At 35.7% G+C, this 26,760-nt stretch overlaps 1 protein-coding gene across 2 annotated transcripts; it reads right to left on the bottom strand.

Annotated features, from left to right (window-relative positions):
• On the bottom strand, window positions 1–26,724 carry loxl2b (lysyl oxidase-like 2b). Of its 2 annotated transcripts, XM_051892965.1 has the most exons (14): window positions 26,569–26,723; window positions 24,254–24,623; window positions 23,649–23,824; window positions 13,130–13,341; window positions 10,706–10,922; window positions 9,414–9,597; window positions 7,987–8,144; window positions 7,728–7,895; window positions 5,273–5,438; window positions 4,011–4,251; window positions 3,164–3,279; window positions 2,847–2,983; window positions 2,612–2,723; window positions 1–1,721 (listed from the first exon to the last, which is right to left on the bottom strand). In XM_051892965.1, exons 2-14 carry the CDS (start codon window positions 24,591–24,593, stop codon window positions 1,651–1,653), a joined length of 2,298 nt encoding a protein of 765 aa, XP_051748925.1. In that variant the 5' UTR covers window positions 24,594–24,623; window positions 26,569–26,723; the 3' UTR covers window positions 1–1,650. The 2 variants fall into 2 exon arrangements, with proteins under 2 accessions (XP_051748925.1, XP_051748926.1); XM_051892966.1 differs by lacking the exons at window positions 1–1,721; window positions 2,612–2,723; window positions 2,847–2,983 and having other exon boundaries at window positions 3,176–3,279; window positions 3,976–4,251; window positions 26,569–26,724.
• Between the last annotated feature and the right edge of the window lie 36 nt (window positions 26,725–26,760).

Below are 26,760 nucleotides of genomic sequence, written 5' to 3'. Positions count from 1 at the left end.
TTCAGTTTACAGAGTTCTGTTGTTCCGAATTAAATACTACTGTAATGCATACTATGTAGTATATATTGTATGCAGCCTACTAATTAAAAAATTGTATGTGAAACAGTATGCAATAATAAAATGATGCAAGCATTGGTATAGCTACATAATTGTCAGGATACATAATGCATACAGTGCAAAAAAGTACTGTAGAGTCCATCTTCTTTTCATTTTGTTACAAGAGTACACTTCAGTGGATGAAATGAATATAGCATCTTTGTTTGCCACATTGCAAAACACCACAAGAGGGTGCAATTAGGAGGAAAGGATAGAATGAGTCCTGGAAAACAACTAGGAGAATGAATTGGCCTAACTGTAGGCATACTACACATTGTTTCTCTTTGCCAAATAATGTACGTTTAATATCGCATTCATCCATGATTTTTACATCCATTCAAGTAAGCATAATATAAAAGTAACTGATATGGTCCCTCAAAAAACAGAGGATAACGCTATGTTAGCACCATTGACAGACAACAAATGAGAGACATTCCACATTGAAAAAAGAAGAAATTACAAAATAGCATTTGAAATCCCTGTCTTAAAATAAGTTATTTAAAACTTGTATGATGAAATACTATGAATACTCTTGTACGAATGCTTGGAAAAGATCAGACTGCTTGTGATGTTTTCAGTCAGCTTCATAAGAGTTACAGAATGGAGGGCATAAATAATAATGACTGTCCACAAAAACTGACCATCAGTCAATTTAAAATAATGAGAAGAACGAGGGGGAAAACAAAACAAATAAAAACATTTAAATAGGGTCACCTGCTCCTGGGATGCCAGTGTTTATGAACCTCTGATCTGAGTTGGATGGCTTAAGGCTACTGACAATATTTAAAGTTAAATTCATAATGTAACAACATATTTTCTGATAATACTGATAAAATAGGACTCTGGTAGAAAATACTGTAGGGCTCATCATATCTTTCTAATGTATCAGATGTTTCCTCTACAAACCCATAAGACACTTAAATAATAACCAATAATATCTATAAGCAGAAGTAATCAGCTTGGTTTTCAAAATGCCAAAGTATATACCTGAAATGCATGTCACTAAAAAGGAAAGGAAATGGTCTTTTCAAGCCTTTATATTTTGTAGACATATGTAATATTCTTTCAGAAGACTCATCTGAGGAAACTCCTCTCACCTTATTGAAACACTTACAAAAAGACCTAAACCACAGATCCTGTCAAGTAAAAAAAAAAGAAAAGTGCACCAGAGTTCCTTTCATGTCTGAAGTGAGCTCACTTGAGAGTTATCCAGAGTTTCATCTTCAACACCAGCAGCAAAGAGAGAAAGAATGAGGTTTCAGAATTGCTACTGGCTCAGCGGTCAGAGGGAAAAAAACAGCTTTTCAGTCTGTTAATCTCAGCCAAAGGGCTGTCTTCAGAGTCATTTCCTGTCTCGAATCGAGTTCTCGATTGAAAAAGTGATGTTCAGTCCTGTAATACAGTAGAAAACTGTGGAGACACTGAGTATAGTTGAACGAGTACCATGGAATTACTACTTAGAGATGAAAGGTCCTCTAGAGAGGTGTAGTGGTTCAGGGCTCTTGATAATCTCACTGGTTGGCCGGGGTTTCTAGATGTTCTTTAGCGACACTCTTATCTATGGGTCACCTGGTTGTTGATCAGGCCAGGGAAAGTGTCTTCTGTCTCTGCACTAAAGGAGCCCCCTTAAAAGAGACACAGAATCACAGTGACATTCACTATACAGGGTTCTAAACATGACATTTCATGCAATTATGGGTAATACAGTGGTCTCAAAAATATCTGAACACTTTAAATTTTACTTTAAGCACTTTTAATATTTTACTTTAAAATCTGTGAAGATATATAACAATATTAAAACAGCCTCGTTTTTATATTTACACTACCATTCAAAAGTTTGGGGTCTGTATTTTTTTTTAAATGTTTTTGAAAGAAGGCTTTTATGCTCACCAAGGCTGCATTTATTTGATCCAAAAAATTTTTTTTTTTTTAAATATTATTAGAATTTAAACAAACTCTTTTTTCATTTTAATTCAAATATGATTTCTTATTATTATCAATGTTAAAATCAGATGTGCTGATTAATATTTTTGTGGAAACCATGATACATTTTTGCATGATGAATAGAAAGTTAAAAAAAAACAGTATTTGCTTATAAATATAAGTAATATAAAATATAAATCTTTTATTAATGTCTTTATGGTCACGGTCGATCAATTTAATGCATCTTAGCTGAATTAAAATATTATTTTTAATTTTTTTTATTTTTTTTTTTTGTAAATCTTTCTGACCATAAATATTTGAACAGTAGTGTACAAGTAAGACAAAAAAAAAGTTTCAAATGATAAAATATATATGATGTTCAAAATAGTATTTAGAGAGTTTTTGGTGGTTAAATGTAGTAGAAAATATTCATAGTTAGCATGAGGGGACTAATCACTGAAAAGAAGGCGTATTTCTAAGTGTCACTAAAGTGTCCAAAAGTTTATCATTTTTGGAGCCAGTGTATGTGGAAAAAAGTAAGTCATTTTCATGACAAGACAATGTGAAAAGACATTCATGACTTTTTGTTTACCTATATGGCAATTATACATCCATATACGATGACCATCATATCGACATCTGCATTTGACAATGTTATTGGTGTAATCCGACTCAGCAACCTCGTAATTGGGGTTAATTACAATCTGTCAGAGAGTGAAAACCGTCAGCACAAAGAATTAATCACAATGTCAGTTTCCAAGAACCAGGATAATATGATTCAAAAGAATGGTACTAAAATTATACTATTTCGGAAATGTCATTATTACCTGGAATACGTAGTCTCCTGGTTTAACATCTGTAATGTCCACCCACTGGCAGTCAATATCATGTCTGTATGTATCCCAGCAGCCCACTGTGATCCCCTGCTCACCAAAGTTTGCGCACTCGTATCTCTTCTCAATTCCTTATAAAGTCAACAATACAAAGAGCACGTTATCAAGGTTGATCACGAGTTTACACTACTATAAAAAAGGAACAGAAAACTGTTTGATGATTTCAAAACCAGTAATACACAGAGTTAGAGTGAGGTCAAATTATACTTACAATTGTTGGCTACAAAAACATGCACATTCTTCTTTCATACCTTCATCACATTCTGAGTCCTCCAGACAGAAGCTTGCTTTGTGTCCTTCTGCCACCTTGGTGCCATTGTTGCTAAGTAGGTCATAGTGGGTGAACACTTCCATACTATGATAGTGCCTGTAACAGTAAAAAGAAAATGATTTAATAATCTACCTTACAAGTAAAAGCATACACTACCATTTAAAATTTGTCTTCAGTAAAATTTTTTAATTGTTTTTAAAGACGTATCTTTTGCTCACCAAGGTTGCATTTATTTGATCAAAAACACACAAAAAAGTAATATTGTGAAGTATGACTACAATTTAAAACTATTTTCTTTTTTAATATATATATATTTTTTTGCGGTCATTATTCTAGTCTTCAGTGTCACATGATCCTTCATAAATTATTCTAATGTAATATGCTGATTTGCTACTCAAGAAACATTTATCATTATTATCAATGTTGAAAACATTTGTGCTACTTAATATTTTTGTGGAAACCATAATGTTTTTTGTTTTTTTTAGGATTCTTTGATTAATAGAAAAAGTTCAAAAGAACAGCATTTATTTAAAATAGAAATCATTATAAATGTCTTTACTGTCACTACTTATCAATTAAATCCTTCCTTACTGAATAAAATGATTAATTTCCTAAAAAAACAAACAAACAAAAAAAAACAGTTTTGAACAGTACTTGGGTACTTTCGATGAGTACAAAAATGTAAGCGTTGTTCACCTATTTAGTACATTATTTTTGTTCATGACATCAAAACCTGGATAAATTTAATATATTCACATTGTACAGCTCTTATGAATGATATCTGAATTCTACCTCTATTGTTCCCAGCAGTCATCAGACCCCCTCACCTGTGGCAGTCATGCCAAACCCAGGTCTCTCTGGAGGCTTTGGGTCTGAAGTCTGATTGTCCGTTGTTGTGGATCTGGGAAGAGAAGCGGAGGAGTCGACGATGTGAGTTGGCTGGGGTGGCACTGGAGGTAGAGCCCAGGCAGTTCTCCTCATAAGCACACTGTAACATGAACATAGGTCGGTCCTCTAAGTATGTGGTCTGTTCCACCACCTGGGGGTTGAGCACCAGATCTGGGGCAGCTGGAGGGAAATAAAAAAACTTAGCTAAAGTTTTAAAACAAGTGTTCCTGTCAGTGTTCTTTTAAAAATTGGTTTATGCAGATTTTTTCATTGTTTTTAACTCCATATTATCTGAAAAAGATTTGTTTTAAACCCATATTACACCACAAGCTATATTAGTAATCCCGTAGTAGTATGCTAGTGTATGATAGTGTTAAAGGGATAGTTCACCCAAAAATGAAAATTATCCCATGATTTACTCACCCTCAAACCATCCTAGGTGTATATGAGTTATTCAAAACTTTATAAACTAAAATTACTAGCTTCCGGCAGACGATCATAAGCATACTGTGCAAGTCAACTTGCGCCACAAGAGTAACCCCTGATGCGATGCATGACGTAGAGTATCATAAGCTTAGACACCTCTCACAATCCACTTCTAATTCATGACCGGTGTTTTGTTTTGCTCTATCTGTCAGGGGTTACTCTTCCGCCGCAAATCGATGTGTACGGCCATCTGCCAGAAGCTAGTTATTATAGTTAATAAAGTTTTAAATATGGATATTTTTCTTACAAAAAAACATCACTTCGCTTCAGAAGGCCCTTTTTAACCCCATGGAGCCATATAGATTATTTTTATGATGGATGGATGCATTTTTTTTGGGCTTCAAAATCTCGACCCCCATTCACTACCATTATAAAGCTTGGAGGAGCCAGGATATTTTTAAATATATCTCCGATTGTGTTCATCTGAAAGAATATAGTCATATACACCTAGGATGGCTTGAGGGTGAATAAATCCTGGGATAATTTTCATTTTTAAACTATCCCTTTAACACACTACAAACATATGACAGGCTTGCATGGCATTTTCAAAGTGACCAGTAGAGGTCAGTGTTTCTCCAGAAAAGAATTAGTTGAAGCTAAAAGATGTACATACATATTGTAGAATCACTCTGAAAGTCAAGACATACAAATATAAAAATGTATAAATATAAGAATAACTGGATTTGAATTTGAATTCTCTGATGATAATATTTACTCTCAGAGCAGGAAACTCCAGCAGCAAAGCGTCCTCCACCTTTAGGGCAGCTGAGATATTCTCCATGATGCAAACAGTGGGAGAGAGACATCTCTGTTCCCGAACACCTCACCCCACTCATAACCACTGCATCTGCATTCACTGCACCAGGCCAGTACCACGTCTCCTATACAAACACAAAATTACACCTCAGGTCAGTTCAAGTGATTTATCCACCCCACAGGGGAAATTAAAGGTAGTGCAAATACACTGAATATAAAGAAATCATTTATTATTAAACAAATTACATTATTAAAGATGCACCCAGTAATTTTTACTCATTAAAAAGATAAAACCAGTAATAGTACTTTTGAAAAATATGTTTAAAATGACTCGGTAAGCTATTTAATTTTAAATGGAGAAAGCTGCATCATGGGAGCAGACATGTTGAGATGTGTGCAGTACTTATAAGATGTATATAATACTTGCTTTATCTCAGTACAGTGTTGTTATTTTTAACTAAAACTATTAAAATACAGCTGAAAGAAAAAAATAAAATACAAATAGTAGATTAAAAACTTAAACAAAAATAGAAATGTTGCATTGGCAACTAACTGATAAGTTTTAGCTGAAGTACTAAAATTGCTAAAACTAAAAACTTAAATAAAAATACACTAAAGCTAAATAGAAATCTTAATAAGTAAAAATGACAAAAGCACATGAAATTACTAATACAAACTATAAATAAATAAATAAAAATAAATATTAATAAATACTAGAATTGTTTATAAATAATACTAAAACAACACTGTCTCAGTAACCTCTCTATTACTGGTCACTTTTCATAAATGAATCAAAGCTGACTGTGAATAGAGCATTTATCCAAAACCATCAGTAACTGAAAACTATTCATGATGCTACAAGATTGGTGTAAACAATTCGTATTTTGTTTACACCAGTCTTATTGAATGCACCTTTATGAAAGAACAGATGTAAGATATTAAAATGAAAGAAAACAAAACTGAGGGAAAATGTCAACAGAGAAGAAGAAATCACTGTAACAATAAAATGTAAAATAACCACAAGATGGTGCTATTGCCCTTCACCTTCTCAAAACCTCTGGGGCTTCTTTGTTCTAACCTAGAAAAGTCCTCAGCAGCCTAGACCTAGCTTAGCGCATCAGTGGGAAAGTCAAAACACTAAATAGTAGCCAAAGGAAAATTAAACTTAATACTCAGAGCAACAAAATGTTCTCTTTGATGTCATATTTTACAGTAAGTTACCTACACTAAAGTCCTAAGCCTATCCGTTTCTTTTTATTAAAACCATTTCATTATTTAAAAGAAACACAAACACAGTCCATATTGTTTAACCATTTCCAGTCATAAATTACTTGTCAACACAACAGTAACCTCTCCTTCTTTTTCCAACCCTGCGGCAGTCAAGTGTTTTGTTCGTTCTTATCTATTTAAGATCCGTTTGATGAAGAGATATAATTTCCTCTTGGAATAGAGAGTCTCTAACTCTCTTAAATGCTTCCCAGGTGTAACTGTTTATCTTCAACGCTGTCAAACCAGAAGGGAGTAACGGTTTCTCTTGGCAACCGTAAACACAGACATCTATAACTGTCAGAAAGCATGTATTTAAGAAGGTTAATCTGAGGAAAAAAGACATGTCTTAACAACTGGTTGTTCTACTAACTACCATCAGAAACATCATTCTCACAGGAAGACTTCAAGCCGAGCTGTGCAAAATGTGAAAGCACATCAGACTCTAATAAAACTGGGATTCATTTCAGACTTCAGATATACAAGTACATGCGTTTCCTTGCAGTAACTCATTTTGTCCCAGGCTATTAAAAGAAAGAATTCCTCCTTGGACGTGGTGCAAGTGAGTAGAGAGAAAGTGCACTGCTGAAAAAACACAAGCAATATTTCTTTAGGGACAAATTTGACAAACAAAATCACAGGACATTCTTTAGAGGGTACACCAGTCTACTCTGTTTACAAAATCCCTTCTGTGAATTGACAAATGCGATGTCATTAGACTACGTGCCTGAGTTGATGGAATGCCGCGATTTCTTATTAACAACCAGCTGCAATGGACACCACAGAATCACACTGTCACAAGACGGTCAATAAAGATCAAATTGACCTGAAACATTCCAGTACTGATTATGATTTGGTTTTGATTAAGTTCAGACATCGCTGAAAAACTTTTAGCCCACATAGAGCTTTGATTTCAGTCCTCCACCTTTCCTTGCTTATACAAAAAAAACCCTGAATAGTAATGTGAGTTTGGAATACCATGAATTTCTTCAAAGAGCCAACATCTAATTTATTAAGATCAAGGGATGATCCGGTGAGAGGGATAGACATACCTTACCAACTGCCTGTTGAGGTATCAGCAGTGTAAAAGGATCACAGTGTGAGACTCAAATGTTCATGTCTGATGAGGATTTGAAAGTCAAACATACCTGGAAAGCATTGCTTGCGAAGCCTAGGCCCAGCTGTCTGCAGACCACCATGGCCTCCATAGTGCCCCAGCCCTCACTGCACACAGTCCCCCACACCAGAGAACCGTTGCGCTCCATAAGAACCTCAACACGGCCTTCAAAGGGGTTATGACCTCCACTCAACCGCAGCTGGAATAATGAAGAGCAGACTGGTCATGTTATACTAACTATGACAGTAAAAATGCATTTCGGTAGTCAGTCAATTTGAGTGAGTTCTTACCCTCTGTTGGAAGCCCATGGCAGGAACATTGCACCTCACGCCTGCGTCCTCCTCATGACTGCAGCCTTCAGAGTCTTTATCCATATTGAAGGGGCACTCAGTGACAGACTTCTCAAAGCCAGAACATTGAACCTCATTCATATGTACAGGGCCCATTCCTAGAAAATACATGTTTTTAAACAGAGACACAACTATAAATAATCATCACATGTTTAGTCATAATAATAAAATACCTACCTATATACACATATCTAATAATGGCATCATAGGAACAAAACATAATTTACCCCCAAATTTTAACTCCTTAGCATTCCTAAGGTCTCTTTTGAAAGGTGTGTACCATGAGCGGTACAGTTTAATGCACTACTTCAAACAGTAATTGTGTACATATTTTAAAGTATTTGGGGAATTATTGTTTTGAAGAGAGAAAGAACTGAAAGAATTGAACCTATCAATCCAGAGTTTATATGAATCTACCATGCCATTAAGATGGAATTTACTGGCCATGTTCAAATTTAGATTGTAGATTAGTGACCTAAATCTACACTTCAAATCTGAAATAAACATGGCAACATGCAATTTGTAAAAAACAATACTTTTTTTTTTTATATATATAACATGGTGGGACTACTACAAAACATTCAGACACACTGTGACTGTGGGATGTATCAATTATTTAAGCCAGGGGTTTGAAAACCCATAAATATGATGATTCCCATGAGGACCACCTTAAAATATAAAGTCATTAATCATTTTTTAAAGACCCATTTGTGTGAGAAAAAAAACAGTAAGCATGATAACATAAATACAGCATGCTGTCTGCAAAATTAAAAGGAAATCTCATTAACTGAGAAATCACATTTTCCCTGATCTTTTGACAAATAAGAGGTCATTGTACTATAAAAAACATAATATAATTTTCAGAACTCAAAACAGCTTTTATTGAAACCAGGCTTCCAAAATAACTTTTTTTCAACTAATAGTAAAAATGTAGTAAAATATTTCAAAAGAGTTCCACATGTAATACTTATTTCATATGCAAAGATATTACCAAATCATAGCAGTCCATGACCCCTTTAAAAATGGCTTTTATATTGTTTATATTTATACTGTATTAGACCAAAATAAATAATTAAAATATTATCTGAAAAATATTATCTGTAATGTCAAACCTGAAGAGAAACTTTTTGAGCTTAATTAATTTTTTCCCCTCCTCCCCCTTACGACCCCCTGAGGATCCCTGGTCCCTACAATATAAGACACTGATGGAAATTACTTTCATTATAACATTGTATCACATTTAGTCCTCCATTTCCCTAGAGCATTTTGTGCTATGAATACCTTAAAAGGGCCCAAGTAAATGCATGGAAGTCAGGGAAGTTGTAGCGTTCCATCTAGAACCTTCAGATCATTTCAACTATACGCACCTTGTCCAAGCTGACCTCCAGAAAGCGCCTCCTTGGCACTCCCAAATCCAAGCTCACGACACACCACAGTAGCTGCTACGAGATTCCAGTTGTCATCGCAGATCGTGCCCCATTCTCCATTCTTCAACACCTCCACACGCCCCTCTCCAACTACAGCGCCACCTCTTATACGCACTAGGGGTTGCTGTGAAGGAAGAGGAAGACTGAATGAGAAAGACTGATTCCTGGAGTGCTAAACTCAAAACTTCTCATATTTGTCTATGGAGGGACAGAAAGCTCTTTGATTTAATCAAAAAAATCTTCATTTGTGTTCCGAAGATGAACGAAAGTCTTACGGGTTTGGAATGACATGAGGGTGAGTAATTAATGACAGAATTTTCATTTTGGGGTAAACTAACCCTTTCAGAAATCATTATAATATGCTGAATCGGTGCTCAAGAAACATTTCTTATTACTGTCAACATTGAAAACAGATGTGCTGCTTGACAGTTTTGTGGAAAACATGATACATTTTTTTTCAGGACTCTCTGATTAATAGATGAAAAGTTCAAAAGAACAGCACTTATTTAAAATATAAATTTTTTGTAATATTATAAATGTCTTTACTGTCACTTTTTATCAATTTGATACATCCTTGCTAAATTCCTAACTCCAAAACCTTTATCATTAAAAGAATGAAAATTAGCTAATTTAAAGTGAATCGTCTCTTACTTATTTAAAGAAGTATGTATGGCAAAAGTTGCTGCAAAGTGTCATTATATGAATATATCATATCCATGGATATATTCTGCAGGAATTCTTTCAGGAATACACAACAGACACTTCAACAGTACAGATCTACATCATGCTAATGAACTCACTGACCTCGCTGACTGGTATGTAACAGGCAGGCTTCCACAAGGACTACTTAAATATATCATTTGGAAAGAGTGATGTCATTTTGGGGTAAAATGTCTGTCATCACAGCGCTTTAGAGATTTAAAAATATCCTTTTCTCTGCTCTCTAACATTACTATTCATATAATCACACTTTGCGGCAACTGAAAATATTGGACACGAAAACTGCCACTTTTGCCATACATCTTAAAATGAGTAAGAGACTATTCACTTCAAAGTAGCCGCTTAGATCAAGATCAAGATTTACTATCACTATGGTGATAAAGTGTGTTGAGCTCTGTTCCATACTTAATAGTCTTCTCAATGGTGAGAGTCAGAAGTTCAGTGCAAAGCAATACCTCATGTAGACATGTGGCTTCTTGTATTCTTGGAATAAATGTATCATCTGGCCTCACCTCCTGTCTGAAGGCCTTCCTGTATCCTGCCATGGGAGTCGGGGCAAAAGCTCTGCCAGGGACGCAGCTGACTACCACAGGAGTGCCCTGCTCACACGTGCTATTGGCTTTAATGGTGAGCGTGTGGCCCAGCTTACAGCTAGACAAATGAGCTTCATTTCCGGTGCAATTTATGGAGTAATCCCAGTAAGTTGGCTTTCTCCTGCGGGCAAACATCCTGTGAAACAAAGCAAAAGGGAATTTTAGAATTAAGTTGAAAAAAACATAACTCACACAAGTGGAAGATTCTAGCCATAATATGGCTAGTAAATGTTTCATGACTACATTAAAGATTTGATACACTTTGAACTGTAGAAAGAAGAAAGTGCAGCTGAAGTGATGTCATATACTCCTGCAGGAAAAACAGTGCTCATCCTACAAACAGAATATTTAACAAGCTCCCCTGTCAGAAGTATACTGGCCATCACTCACAAAAAATACACAATCCACATTTGTTTTTTTATTTAGACTCTGAAGGAAAGAATGTCTCACACTGGACTTGCTCCAAAGTCTATGTCAGATCCCTACAATTGGGAAAACAAATGTAGACACAAACACACACACACACACACACACACACATAGGCTTTGATAGATACAAAAGAAAAGATAGACATACTCTTTAACTCACAGATTTGATCTAAAGCAAAAACGTTTTGTTACAAAAGCTTGAACATTTAGCCTGGTGTTTAATTTATAGTGTTTGTGAGAACAGCTGTAGGGAGAGCTATTATACTTCCACACCGATGCTTTATCATCTGAGAACATCATCTGCTTGTTCCAGCCAGGGAAAGACCCATATTATTTACAGGAGCCATTCATGCACGGTCCTCTGAAAGGATTGTCCAAGTTTTCTTATGAAAGCATGGTTTAAAGCCACAGGGCAGACAGAGGTAGTTGAAAGGAAGCCCATTTTGGCTCCACGCTGAAAAAAAAACTACAGCCTTTGGCTACGTGTCCCCCCTCCCCCCAACATCAAGCACCGATTTAAAAAAAAACAGACAGTGCCTGCACATTTCATAAGACGCAGCATGTGCGGGGAGGCACGTAGCCGAACAGTCTGCAATCATACAACCAACTATAAAGCTTTAATTTCCATTGTGCCTGAGTGATTTCTCATATAGCAAATGAATTACTAACTAGGCATTTTAGTGATTTCCACATAGTTATGAAAGTGCTCATGAAGATTTATGCAACTTTTGAGAGCCATACATTACGAACACAGTATGGAATGTAATAGCTTAGCAGAAAGTTCAAGACTATATTCTCTGCAGATTTTCTTATTTATTTGAAGATTTTCTAATGTACATACTGCAGAGATTCAGAAGTTCTTCATGATGTGATTCAAAATATGGAAAATAATGTTTCAATTGCTCAGGCTTCCTTGAAAGGAAGCCAGTGGTTTCTCTGACCAATATGCTGATGGAAAAGCAGCACGTCTATCTTTGTTATTTCGAAGGGAGTATTTTCATTCAGGCCTCCTCCCAACAGTTAATGGATTAAGATTTATGTCAAAAAAATGACTGCTATTGTTGATGAATGTGTCAAACTGTTTACTCTAAGCGAGTCAACATATATTTAAGCAAGACAGCATTTTAGATAAAGGAAGTTATATTTAGATTTTTACAGATGAATAAAAATGAAATTGATGTAAGCATCAATTAAAATTTAAAAAGCAAAGCTATAGCTACATTTGGGAATACACTACTAACAATGTGAAATGTCATGAGATGAGATGATTTTTAGACAGTACGGAAGGAGAATTTGCTTTGATTATCCAGTCAAACCTTATTCAGAAAAAAATGAAAATATTAAAATATTAAATAAAGTTAAACAAATTAAAATTAATTACTTTTGTAATAAAACTCATAGATTGGATATCTTACAGTTCATTTGTCTACAAAACTAAAACCCTACATATTTTACAAAAATTTCTATATATATATATATATATTTTATACATCAGCTCACAGAACCCCTGCAGTACCTTTATGGACCCCCAGGGGTCCCTGATTCTAAGATTAGAACCTATTGAAGCATAATAGATGAAAAACATGCTTCGTTCCATAGTTTAAATCCTGGGATTGAATTGCACTGACAACATGACCATCTTTTCAAGTGAAGCATATTTGGCATTGTAAATTCCAAATGAAACTATGACTGTGGACCTCCATGTTGTGTACACTGTGTTTGCATTTTGTTGGAGTTGGAGTGTAATAGAGTAGGATATATTATCGTCAGGGGAATACATCCATGTAAAATACTATAATCTTACATTTTTTTCAGGTCAGCAAAGTTGCTTTTGCTTTTATGCAGAGAATAGGATATATTCTAAACGAATATCTACACAAAAGACAACTCAACTGAAGGGAAAAGGAACACTCACTTGTACACACGGGTATTGTATCGCTTGTCTCCCGGAAAGCCGAACATGCCACAGATGACTCTGCTGTTCATCTGAGTCCACTCATCATCACATATCTGCTTCCATTTGCCTCCATCCTTCACCTCCACGTAGCCCTCTGTCACTGGGACACGCTTACGATATGATGACAGGATGGGCCGAATACGAACATCCTCTACCTGAATGTTCAGACTCTGAAGGACAAAAAAAACAAGTATTGTTACTGTAAAACTGAAGTTGATTTATGATGGACATTGATTCTTGTATTAGCAATAAAAAAAATTGCAGGAGGGTGACAAACTTCAGGATAGATATTTTAGACATATTATCATCATTTTTAACAAGAAATGTCAGTAGGGTTACTCCATTAAGTTTACATTTTCATATATATAATATACCCTCTGAATAATGGAAAGATCCATTTGTTCTGTGTCAGCATTATTTAATGTGCCCATGTTGTGAAACTCTTAACTGGACACTTTAACCATAGCCACTATAAAACTAAACTGGTTTTACAGCTCTTCACTTCATTATAAACATCCTATCAGCAGGACTTGTTGACCTGCTCCACCTCTGAAAATCTTCCAACTGAGTTTACCCTCAAGCCAGCTACAATTCACGTCTTTGGCGAGACTATAAAAATGTATTTAATGGCTTCTGACGTATATAGTAGATGGATAAAAAGGCAAAGAAGAGGTTACTGCTTTCAAGCTCACATCAAATAATCCTAGACACCTTGATAATCAGGCAAAGGTGTGTGGTTGAAATTCTTTCCCCAAATTTACTAGAAAGTCTGGAAATAATTGAAGCACATGGAAAGCATCTTATGCAACATTTAATATCAGAAGGTACTTTAACATACTGTATGGCATTAAAATGACATAGCTGCATCTAAATGCAGCTCATCCCATTTATTTATTATTTGAACAAACACCAAATTATTCCAGGGTGTATTTAGGACTACATGAACTGTAAATCTGTCAGGAGGAATGAAGCTAAATCTTTTCAGTAGACTCCAAGACTACATGAAGGGCTTTAGCAGCAGTTTTACATTCCTGTGCTATGAAACCATGTGTTAAAGGTTGAGTTTTGAAAGACTGTATGAGTTGCTGTGCTCAGCAAATATAGTGGCCTAAACATTCCACTGCCCTCTGTACCTCATGCTGTAGAACAGTGGTAGGACTGCAGGGGAGGTCTGCCAATTTTTGTTTGGCCTTCCTTGAACTCATATTTGTGAAATATGTTTAAAATTATGTTAAATACTGTACCATTCAAAAATGTGGGGTCAGTAAGATTGGAAAGGAAAGTAGGTGGGGGGAGTGAATGAACAGGGCTCACTTCCGCTCTCATTACCCACAACTGAGGTGCCCTTGAGCAAGGCACCTAACACTCCCCAGGCACCACAGCAAAAATAGCTGCCTACTGCTCTGGGTGTGTGTTCACGGTGTGTGTGTTCACTACTCACTGCTGTGTGGGCACTTGGATGTGTGAAATGCAGAGCACAAATTCCGATATGGGACACCATACTTGGCCACATGTCATGTCACTATCACTGGAATTTTGTTCAAATAAATGCAGCCTTGAGCATAAGAATTTTTTTTTTCAAAACCAATAAAAAATCTCACCAACCCCAAAGTTTTGAACAGTAGCGTATGTATCAAAAATACAGCATTAAAGTTACATTTAACCAAAGCTAACTTAAGTTGAGCTAAAAGTTTCTTTGTCTCTCTCACAAAACAACTGTATTAAGTAAAATAAAAATAACTTTACAATGGCCAGACATAAAGGGGCTCTTTGGCCTAAAAAAAAGTTGAAGACCCCTGCTGTAGAACATAATTTTTTACTAAATGAGTACATGAAGTGGTCATCACTGGGAGACTCTTTCCTCTGATTCCCCCGACAACATGAACCAAAAAAGAAGGTGGTGTCTTTCATTAAAAAAGTCATGCAAGTAATATAAGCTGAAGCAGGGATTTCAAACTAGGAATGAGAATGCGGTTGTGAATAAACATGTGGCAAACTAAAAGGGTATCCTTACTGTACCACACTGGAAATGCAAGCAATGCAATTATGTGGGTTTATTCCAACATGGATACACTTCGGATAGTGTTCTAGAATGATAAATGTTTATTCATATGACCTAAGGGCTATTATATTTTTTAAAAAGTCTAGCATTTTCACATGAGGTAAAACTAAACAGATGAACAACGAAACACTGAACCACACAAAATAGTCATTTCTGTAAATCAAAAGACTTTTTGTGAATGGAATGGTCAGTCATTTTTCCAATGCCTCTGACCAAGCTGTTACAGATGCAGGTTGAACGGATTTAATGAAGAACTGTGTGTATCCAAAATCTAAATTGGACACTGTGGTCAACAACAGACTTCAAAATATAGAAGTGGTTACCGTGACTTGGCCCAAAACCAAGTAAACTTTTCACAAAAACAGTTCTTGTTATCCAAGGCACTTTGTGATGCAACAAAGAATTCTCATCAAAGGTTAAAATAAAAAAAGCTACAGGAATACACCAGTATACAGAATACACTATACAAGAAACAAAAACCATACTAACACAGCATCTGAACAATATCATGAATTTTTTAATATGTTACATAAAACATTGTTTGATGGATAATAAAATGTGATTTTCCATGCGTCATAAGAAAGTAGCTTTTTTAGTCTTGATAAATGGGTTTTTCCATTTTTTCCTTTGTGACTTGATCAGAGAGTTTAACAACCAGTGCACATATCTGCAGCTACATGGGGTTTCAATTAACTCTTTTCTAAACAGGCAATGTGCAAGGTTTTAAAACAGGTTGGAAGAAAAAAGCAACTGAGGTGTGTTTTATTAGCACAAAAGAGGAAGAAAAAGATTTCCTAAACATGTGTGGCAGGCTTCTATGGTAACTGGAAGAGGAGGGGATTCTGCAGCTATAGGAAAGAAAAATAGAGCAGCTGGGATATCGATTTGTGAGGGCTTGTCCTTCTGTGGATGTAAGTAAGCATCTCAGGAGACTAGTCTGTCTTTCAAAAAGAAAAAAAGAGAACCCTCCTACTGCTCATGCTGGAGAAGGAGTCAGAGGCACAAGTGGTGAACTGACAGGCATTCTTCTACTGGCCTGTACACAGACTGTGAAAAGGAAAATGTCACACAGCCCACACTGTTTTTCCCTTAAAATGAGAAGAGTGAGAGAGCATGTTCTCTTCATCGAAAAAGATAAACACTTTCAGTCCACAAAAAAGGCCAAATACAACTTTGATATGATTCAAAATATGTTTGTGTTAGGTGTGAATATGTGTAAGTAAATATGGTGCCCGCCCTTTTTTTAGGAACTCTAGTGACTTTTGTCTTTAAAAGCATGGCTATTGTTTGTGTGTGTGTGTGTGTTTTTTTTCTCTTTGCAAAGACATGTTAAAGAATGCCTCCTCTACAGATGGAGCCCTTTTCCAGCTACCCAGTTCCCTCCCCCAACTCATAATAGAACAGTGTTTTAGCAGATAGCTCATAGTTTTTGAAAGCAGGTCTGTTACTGAGTTTTTTCAAAGTGGTCTAGATCGACAACAGTTAACAAAGAACACATAGACCATTGCTGGACAACAGTCCTGGCCTGTCTTGTTAGACAGATTGAGAGCCATTGCACAAACTGGTGATTATCTGTTTCTTAAAATAGCAAGATTAGAGTAGCGTCTAGCATGGTCCATTCCACTTATCTGGTGCCCATGTTTAATTGGCTTTAATTCTTTTTCTGACTGCAACTTTTTGAGCAGTTAATTCTGACCTAACAGTCTCCTACAAGAACACTGAGGAAAAACAACAATGAACATCGGTGTCGGATTTCAAGGAAAACTTGTACATCTACAGAAATCTTTGGGTCCTCAGGAATCTGAAAAATGTGTTTTTCCACTTCGGTCAAAAGCAAAATGCATAACCACAAGCAATGATCGCATGATATGCTGAATGTGGACAACAAAGCATTGAAGGCCAAGCTAAGACAGAACAACTTTAAGTCTTCCCATGTGGTTTGATTGTCATTTTCAGAGATTACGCTTGCTACTTCATAGAGATAAACTTCCTGTTTAATGTAGGGAGCATCAACCCCAAAAGTATGTAACTTGAAGGGAAGGAGAGGCAGATAAATAAACAAGATGAATATTGTCTCAAAGACAGAGAGAAAGCAAATTTAATTCCCTGCATTGCAAGTAAATGCAAGTGATACCCTACTAAGCAAATGACAGATGGTTAAATGTAGTAGTTTAAGGAACATTATGGGTTATTTTACGTCCATCAAGCATTTGTGGCATGCTATTCATTACCACAGACTGTAATTTCGACTCATTCCTCAGTTTTTAAAAGCATTTAACAATAAAAAAAAAAAAAGTATTTACAATAAAATCCAATAACCAAAAATATTACTTTTTCCGCTCTCTACACAAATGTAAGATTTGACAAATAATAGCTCTTTGGCTGAACATGATTCAATCATGGACAGTGGTTCCACACGACTGAAACAAGTAAAACCAAATAGAATCAACCATGTACAACTAACTACCCTTACGAAAAAAAGTGTGCTATTAGTATACTTCTTTTAAACTAAAAATAAGAAAGTATACTTTTTATATACTTCTGAGAAATATACTTAAAAGTGCACTTAAGTATACTTGACTTATACTGACAGAGAAGTCTAAGTATATTTAGCCTATACTTGGACTCAGTCTTTTGATCGAGATATACGTAAAAGTATATTTATAAAAGAATAGTATAAAAGTACATTGTTTGAAAATATTGTTTTATAAAGAAAACAGATATATTTGTAATTCTGAGTATCTGAATTTTTGAGTAGGCTAGTCCTCTGGTAGTGTACATAGGAATTTACTTCAAATCTACTTCACTATTTCCTCAAATTGTCAGGCTATACGGTAGGGGCCGCTGTTACGCATCTTCTGAAAGAATACAGAATCTCCGGATCAAAACGCAGGAGAAGAAGCAGCTGAAACAAGCGATAGAAGATTACTCAAGCAAATGTAAAATAAAGCGATCATTAAACATTAAACAGCATATAAATCAAAACTGCCTAACATTACTGAATGAGGACTATGAAGCTTTGGGGGTGTTTATGGACTCGATCTACTCCACTTGAGTTTGATCATCATTCTGAATCCCATCCGGACATAGTCTTTGACAAAAATGCAATTTTCTCAGCTTTTTGTTTAAATTGTTTCTTTTTTTTAAAAAAAATTTTTTTTAATGAAACTTACCCATATTTAAGTGTTGATAAAAAAGGATTCATGAAGCTAAAATAAAATGTTTTTAAAATGGAACGAGTTAAAGTACAATTAAAGGTATTTCAAGTATAAAAAATAATACCTAAATAGAAACATAGTAGTATACTTAAAGTGCAAAAATAATGTGTACTTTCATATACTAAAAATGTACTACTAGTATTAAAATAGTAAACTACTAGTATACTTATAAGTTTACTTGTAGGACAGATGCAGTACAAATGAGAAACGTAGCTGTGAACTAGTTGTGTACTTAAAGTTTACTACTGTTACACTTATAGTAAACTTAAATGTATACTTCAATTGGGCCAATTTAGTCCCAAGCGGTATTAAAATAGTATACTTACAAGTTTACTACTAGAACACTGACACTAGTATACTTACTACATAAAGTATACTTGAACATTACTTAAGTATACTTGAAAAAACGAACTTGAAGTATACTTCTTTTTCGTAAGGGTAGAATCTATGATGTTCATTTAACTTGAATGAATGGTTTTAGTTTAACTTAAATAAATGGTTTTCATTTAAATTTACATTCAAATAATGCTTCCCATTTAGTCCTGTGATTTACATAAACTAAATATAACTTTTCTTTTCACGTGACGTTTGGTGTTGGCAGTCCAGAAGTGACACTGGTTTCACCCAGAGCACTACAATAGTGGTGGCTTTATTATTAAAGCAATATGTTAGCAGGTCCTCAACTCAATGACAAGATCCACACTTTACCACAATGTTAACCCCCAAAACACAAAACTTTTAAATACCAACATAATAGAACATTAAACATTAACAAGTCTCTCCATTTTCTCATCTTGCAAAAAAAAAAAAAAAAAAAATGCATTAAATAACACTTTATTTCAATATTTACTCTCCCAATTCAGCCCCTTTGCAAAGCATGATGGGAAGTGAAAGTGCTATTTGATTGGGTTAGCTACTTGATTGAAACATGTTATTTCAAAATGAAAAGATCAAGTTAAGTCAAAGAGTAACCGTTTCAAGTCAGTTTAACATGAAGCAATCACATTTGAACCAGAAACCTGATACAATGGTGTTAAATCAAAATAAATTGTTTATTAAATAAAGTGAACAGCATCAGAAAATCATTTTTTTAAAGGTAGTTGCAATCTGACCTTTGACGTGTGCAGGAAATTTACAAGGAAACTACATAACTGCATAACATTTACATTATACAGTAGACATATTAAGAATCTCTGTAAAATTTTGGTTTGAAAAAGGTTAAAAAAGGGGCTTTTATGGAACCTGTAGAGAATAAATGCACATACTGGGCCAAACTCCAGAGAAGAGGCCACAGAACATATTAGTCACTAGAACAATAATGGCTGAGTGTTTCTGAGCTGATCAACAGCATCTGTCTGAGATGAAGTTCTGACGGTGACCATGTTTAACATCAGCTGTTGTAAAAGTATTAAGAAAACCAAATGATTTCTAACAAGAATTTCTATGGAATTCTTTAATTCTTTAAAAATTCATCTAAGTCATTTTGAACCATTTGTGCTGTAAAGCCTGTACTGTACTGTGAATGTTCTAGAATCCTCTAGCTGAAACATAGTCATCAACTCTTCAACAAATAAATAATGTAACTTCCTCTGAACTCTGTAGTACCTCATACAGACAAATGTTATGCAATACCTTGATTACAATCATCGGGAGTTTGTGTCTGTATGGTGGACGAGACCAATGGTCCTGATTTATACAGGACTTGGACTTCCTAGATTTATCAGAATAAACAAAGCTGGGTTCATTTAGCTTCTTAGGTATAAAGTTAAATAAATGGACTAAAAGGCCTGGACACACTAAAAAAACATATGACTGGCTAACCACCCAGTCAAAATTTTTCTTTCCAAACAGGGAGAACATCTTGTTCACTCACATTAAAATTAGACTGTAAAATAATTTTCACAGATTTGACCCGCCAATCCCCTAAGTCTTGCAGTAAACAAGTCACGTAAAGCCATGACTATAAATATTTGCGACCTTTCATGTGCTCAGAAAAGTACATTGTATCTTTGATTAGGTCTTGAGTCTAAAAACTACTTAACAAGATAATTAGATAAATGCATATGTTTAAGTGGATTAGTGACCAAAATTTTTTTTTTATGACAACTGTTATTCCATACCACTACCTAGAAAATTAAGTGTTCACATTTTCTCCCCAAGGTCTGTTTGCATCTTGTTTTGGAGTCTCCTCCACATATGCCATCTCTGCACCACACTTACATTACATCATTTTTCCCATTTTAACCCGAGGAAGGCAACAGTGGGTTGCCTATGAACATTCCCAGATGACTTGAATGTGGCCGGCATTATGGTAAACCTCCCTGTGATTTAACTGCTTTAATGTGGAGCCCGTGCAGGCTATCACTAGATGGAAAAGCTGACTCTGGCTTTCTCTCCAGGTTTCTCAGCTGGAGACCACCTAATAGAAGTTGATATAAGATGTCTAGACTTCACCCTAGCCTGTGCTTGACTCATATAGTCCATGTCCTTTTAGAAAAGGCGATAATACTTTAAAATTAAATTCAGACACAATAGGCATCTTTTTGAAAACTGTGTATGTATATTCAGATATTTTCCTACTGGCAAATTATAGTGGTGGTGAATTCTGACTGCTCAGATGGACTTTCATTGAGGTTTCCATTTGGCTTTACACTGAGAATCACAATCTGAGTTTCCAAAATCTTACTTGTCACATCTTCTAGAGTCTGTGTTCATCATAAGGCTCGAATTACACTTCCCTTTGTTTACAGGAGGGCCTATCATGAAATATTTCTTTGATTGCTAATGCATTCTTTCAAGATGACACTGTCGGCTCAGAGCAGCTTGTGTATGGAAAGAGACAGAGGATGGGGACAAATCCTGTTATTACTCTAACTGGACACAGAAATTAATTTAGACGAAGCAAAAAAGCATAATATGGGTAGCGTAAAAAATGTCTCAAGAAGGTGTTTGAACATTCCATTGCCATATTCCTAGCAACAAAGCCACTTAGCTCTGGGTGGAAAAATAAATGGAAAAGAATGCATTGAGCGATTGGAAAAGTGATCAAAAGGAAAAAAAGCAACAATAGTTTCAGGGGCGTCGTGCACCTAGTTTCCCCAGCCAGGAATGTAATTTTACTAGGGGCCACAGCAACAACCTTCACCTGGTCCTTGGACACTGAACTCAACTGCTAGTGAGACCCAATTATATACTTTTGAATTATGAACCCGAATTGAGAACAAAAATTATTAACGCCTTTACTGTCGCTATTCCAGAATATTAACTCTTTGATGGAATTCTCTGTCATTTATGACACAACGCTTCCCTGCCACAGACAGAATTTTCTGCCACTCCATGGTTTCACTGATATACGTAGGGGGCGCTATTACACATCTTCTGAATGAGTGCAGAATCTCCAGCTCAAAACACAGGCGAAAAAGAAGCAGAAACAAGTGATAGAAGCATTGCTTATGCACATGTAGTCTTTGACAAAAACGCTTTTTGTTCAGAATTATGCTTTTTTAATTAAAGGCACAATATGTAAGATTTTTGCAGTGAAACATCCAAAAAACACTAGGCCAGTGTTATATATTTTGTTCAGTTGAGTACTTACAATATCCCAAATGTTTCCAACTATTTGTAAATCGTGAGAAAATCATGATTTTAACCAAGGATCCAGGACATGTCCGGGAGTCGCCTTTCAATGGCGTCATATCTGCGTTACCCTCGGTTTCCGGTTTTATTTTGTATAAGCCATGGAAACACCAAAGACGTTTTAATATATTACATGTTTTATTAGACAAAGGAACATCTGTTTGGTTACATTTATAGACAGAAAACGAATTATTGTTATATAGCTCAACACGTTTAGTCTTATTGTTTAAATCTAGTTTTCTTGATTTTCCGAGAGTACCAGCACTTTCTCCGTCATACGTTTTAAAATGAATTGCATGCCATTTATCAACACAAGCCACCCAGCATTTATTAATATGATATTCTAAAATTGATCTATCTTACTGCAGTGTGCAACAAGTGTCTCACAGCAGCTGGCGAGCGAACGCACAGAGTAACGTTATAACATCATTTTCAACACTCATATGTATATAATATGATAAACAGCTCTGTGTTACCTCATACACTTGACCAGAACAAGTGGAAGCGGCGACTGAGGCATAATAAAAGTTCCGCTGCTCGCGAGGCGTGTGTCGCTTTCGTCTCTCATTACCAATCGCTCCAGTGGCCTCGTTCAGCTCCAACATCACTCAGCCCTGCACTGCTTCATACTACAGTAACGTTAATAATCTCATCCATGAACATGATTTCTGCCCGAGTCCTGTCCCAATTCTTTTCCACTGGCTATGAGGTGAAGACGACATCTCCCAAGATTTCGCGCTCAAACTCAGCGTCATCAAGCTACGCCTTTGTTTTGAATAGGCGACCTCTAGCGGCTAAAATCTACATATTGTATCTTTAAACTTACCCACATTCAAGTGTTGATAAAAAAAGAATGCATGAATCTAGAATAAATGGTTTTTGTTGTTGTTTAAAAGCAGAGGCTCTGTTCTTCTTTTGATATTTTGCAAGTTCAGCTATACAAAATATTCTGGGGGCCATGAAATGTGAAAATGATCAAAAATGCTGGTGGTGCCTGGCAACTTTTAAAAAAAAAAAAATGCTGACAGGGGGAAACTTAAGAATATTAGGCCTGTAAGTCCTGCATCGACTCTGTCTTCCACATATTCTGTAGCTTACAGAAACAAATTAATTGAACTATCAGCACTGGACACCACAAGGCTAAAATGCACCTTATCTCTGCGTTTGTGAATGCAGAGGCTGCTTGTTCTCTGATTCCCCAGTTTGTCCAATCAGCAGAAGTAATTTTCAGAAAAAGCTGACATTTAAATCAATATATAATACACATTAAATGCTAAAACTCTTCATTGTGTTGACAAATTAATATATTGTAAAAATTTTGGAAAGTTTCCCAAAACCACTGCACAAATCACATAGGCCGAATGACATAAATGGCTAAAAGGTGATCACTCTGGGGGACTATTCATTTTGTACCAAACATAATTATCAAATATTCATTTTTGTCTTTTGGAAGTTGCATTCAAAATCCATTTGACTCAAAAATTTGAATGGGCATGACGCCTCTGCTCTGAATATTTTTAGACAATAACAGTGGAAGCACATTTGTACTGAATTCACTTACATTGATGTTGTTGGTTAGGCTGTTAACAAACTTGAATCCTGGGATTCTCTTGTCGCTGCAAACCACCCCAACATCCTCAGTATGCTTGCAATCAGACACACCTATGCCATTAGACTCACACTGAGCCAAACTCTTCTCCTTCCCCGTGCAGTGGACATTGTCAAACCAGATACGGCCTAAAAACACAGGAAGTCAGTGCATATATATTCTGACTAGTCATCAATTCTCCATGAAAGAATATTATTGAATGACTAAGTTTAACAATATAGGATGTAAACTAGCATTCACCTATATTATATTTTGCCAATTCTTTAAGAATTATTATGCATGTAACTCTTTTATGACCTGAGACACTACATGAAATGTACTTTTAAAAATTAATTTGTCAAAGCACTGGTCCATTTAAAACTATCTAATGAAGTCAAAAAGGTTCCAGACCCAAAGATATACATTTGCCTCCATACATTCATATAAATTTTAACCTAAAATCTAGATGGTAATAAAAAGTCAATGGTTCTGTACTATTTACTGCAACGCCATTTTAATTTAGAAAAGTGCATGCGTTTCAGATTATATCAAAGGCATTCTGAACACAACAAGCTTACCTTCTCCCTTCCCATATTTAGATGATGGAGACCAGGAGACTGCTTCAAAATAACCCAGTTCTCTGCATACAACTTGGGCCGCATGAATGGTGAAATCATCATCACACACAGTCCCCCACTCCCCTTCATAGAAGACCTCAACGCGCCCTTCGTTGTGCTTGCGTTTCTCTCCTGCCAGACGTAGCTGTATCCTGGGCGTATCTGCAGGAAGCTCTGGAGCAGTGTAAAGATCCTGTGAAGGGCCCTGGTAGCCCGGAGGGTAACCCAAGTGCTCATACTGTGCGTAGCTCAGTCTCCATGCGCACAATAGTACAAATGATACAGACCAGAGGGTCATCATAATGATAGAGGCTCAGATGGTTTTTATGGCCTGCGAAAAAGCAAAAGATTTTTTTGTGTTATTATTATTTAAAAGACAGCACAGAAGGAAATGTTTAATGCTAACAGACATAATTCATGCGTTTTAAGATTTCAAGCCTCCCATTCATCTGTACTTTTTTAATCAAAAGAACTTTTATCTTTTTTTTTTATCTTTTTGAACTTTAAGTCATGAGCTGATGGCATGTGAATTCTCATTCATCACCAAACCGGCCCACATCAAAGAAAGCAATAATGAGAACACAGAGGCTTGTTTAGACCCTACTGTGGCAGACTATTCATCTATGTTGCCCATGACTTAAGCAGGAAAAAATATAAAATTAACTTTGAATACCATGGAAAACAGTCATGTTCTTGACAGAAAATACAGTTTAATTGAGCATTACGGTTCGACAGATGTTTAAACACTTTGATTAGGATGTTAGATATTCTCTTTCTGTGACACAAGAGAATGTGCTGATGGAAATATGGTAAGCATGAGCAGATGAGGTAACTTCTTTCCTGGCTGAAAAAAAAACAACACTTTATACATATGGAGAACAAAAGTCCACATTGAACATCTGGCATTGAAAACACACAGAACATTTTAGGGTTTTGTAACATGCAAAACAAATAAATGTTAAGATGAAAAATTAATAATAAATATTTAGAATTCTGCACTAGTTTTACATCTCACATCAAATAAGCATATTTTTGACATTGTGAAGTATTTTGTGCAAAATGTCATTCTCAAATAATGCTGGTTTTGCAAAAACGTGCAATGCTGTTTTTTTTTTTTCCCCCAATCCTGTTTACTCAAATTCGTGTGATGACAATATAATGGATAATATATGGATAAAAAAATAGAAAAAAAAGCTAAATACAACCTAGGGTTCTCAGACATCTATATGACATTCTCAGTGCAAAAATATAATGTGATTAATAGGGCGAGTCTACAAGACTTTTCAGTTCTCCAGTTCTCTCTGGCATGTAAGCTGTTTTTTTCCAAAGGCATGAAAAAACAATAATGTAACCTGCTTCAAAGGATTCCCTTAAGATTGGCACTTCAAGATAAAAGAGGTACTTCTACAAAAGCACTTTTTAAGACTTTCACTAACTTTCACACACACACACACACACACACACACAAACATAAATATCTTTCAGGATTATTAAAACAACACATCTTCAAAACGAATTAGCCAACATTTCCATCCTCTGCTGTATAGCAGACTAACATCGCATTTCTTTTAAGATGTGCTTGGTCAAAAGTGAATCTCTGTAAAGAGAAAGCCCACCTTTCAGTACAGATAGCTTGTTCATAAATGTATTTGTGACATATGTTTTTGTTTGCCTGGACAAAACCTACAGCTTTGTGCTTCTATAGCTTTGGAAGTGATTCACATTCCTATCCTACAGACCTGGTTTTTGTCTTTTAGCATTCTGCACTTCAAGGCAGCAAGTCCCTTGACACCATGAATAGGATTCAGACCAGGATAAAAGGGTTCACAAGTCAAAGGGTCACAGTTCTGTGTAATATTACCTAAACACAACAACCAAGTGTTCTGCCTGAAGGCACAGAACACTTTTGTATGTTCATTAATAATGAATAATGTAAACAATTTGTTGTTAAAAACATTTGAGTTGATCTTATGCAGTCACATAAACCATAGTCTACCAACACCATGACAAAACTTTCATCACACATTTAGAAATAAAATGTTTGTACTTGCATCCTACTCCACTGACTCAAGCATGACGTCATACGTAACTATCAGAAGCTAATGAAACGTGCTGTACTGTAAAACAGAATGAAGCCAGAATGTCAATTAACAGATATTTAAAACGAAATATTCAGTACAACTCTCATGCATTTTCTTTGAGAAAAAACAAAACAAAAACGAGATTATTATACACCGCTTTAAAATAACGTAAAGCAGTGGCAGTTGTTATCTTACTTTGCAAATTTCACAGTAGAATACTCCTCCGAAATGTGAATCTCTGCTTCTCTCATCTGTTGCACATCCCCTAAACTTTCACTGGTTGATCTGCAATTTTAGGAAAGTCGAAACAAAGTTACGCCTTGTTGAACTGCCCCCTCACGCCCACCACTGTGAGCTGGTGACCTCATGGACCTCCAGTCAAACGGC

Source organism: Ctenopharyngodon idella, chromosome 5 (genome assembly GCF_019924925.1).
Source record: "Ctenopharyngodon idella isolate HZGC_01 chromosome 5, HZGC01, whole genome shotgun sequence".
Taxonomy (NCBI): domain Eukaryota; kingdom Metazoa; phylum Chordata; class Actinopteri; order Cypriniformes; family Xenocyprididae; genus Ctenopharyngodon; species Ctenopharyngodon idella.
Note: the sequence above shows the minus strand (reverse complement) of the source record. Positions and strands in the feature narration are given on the sequence as shown.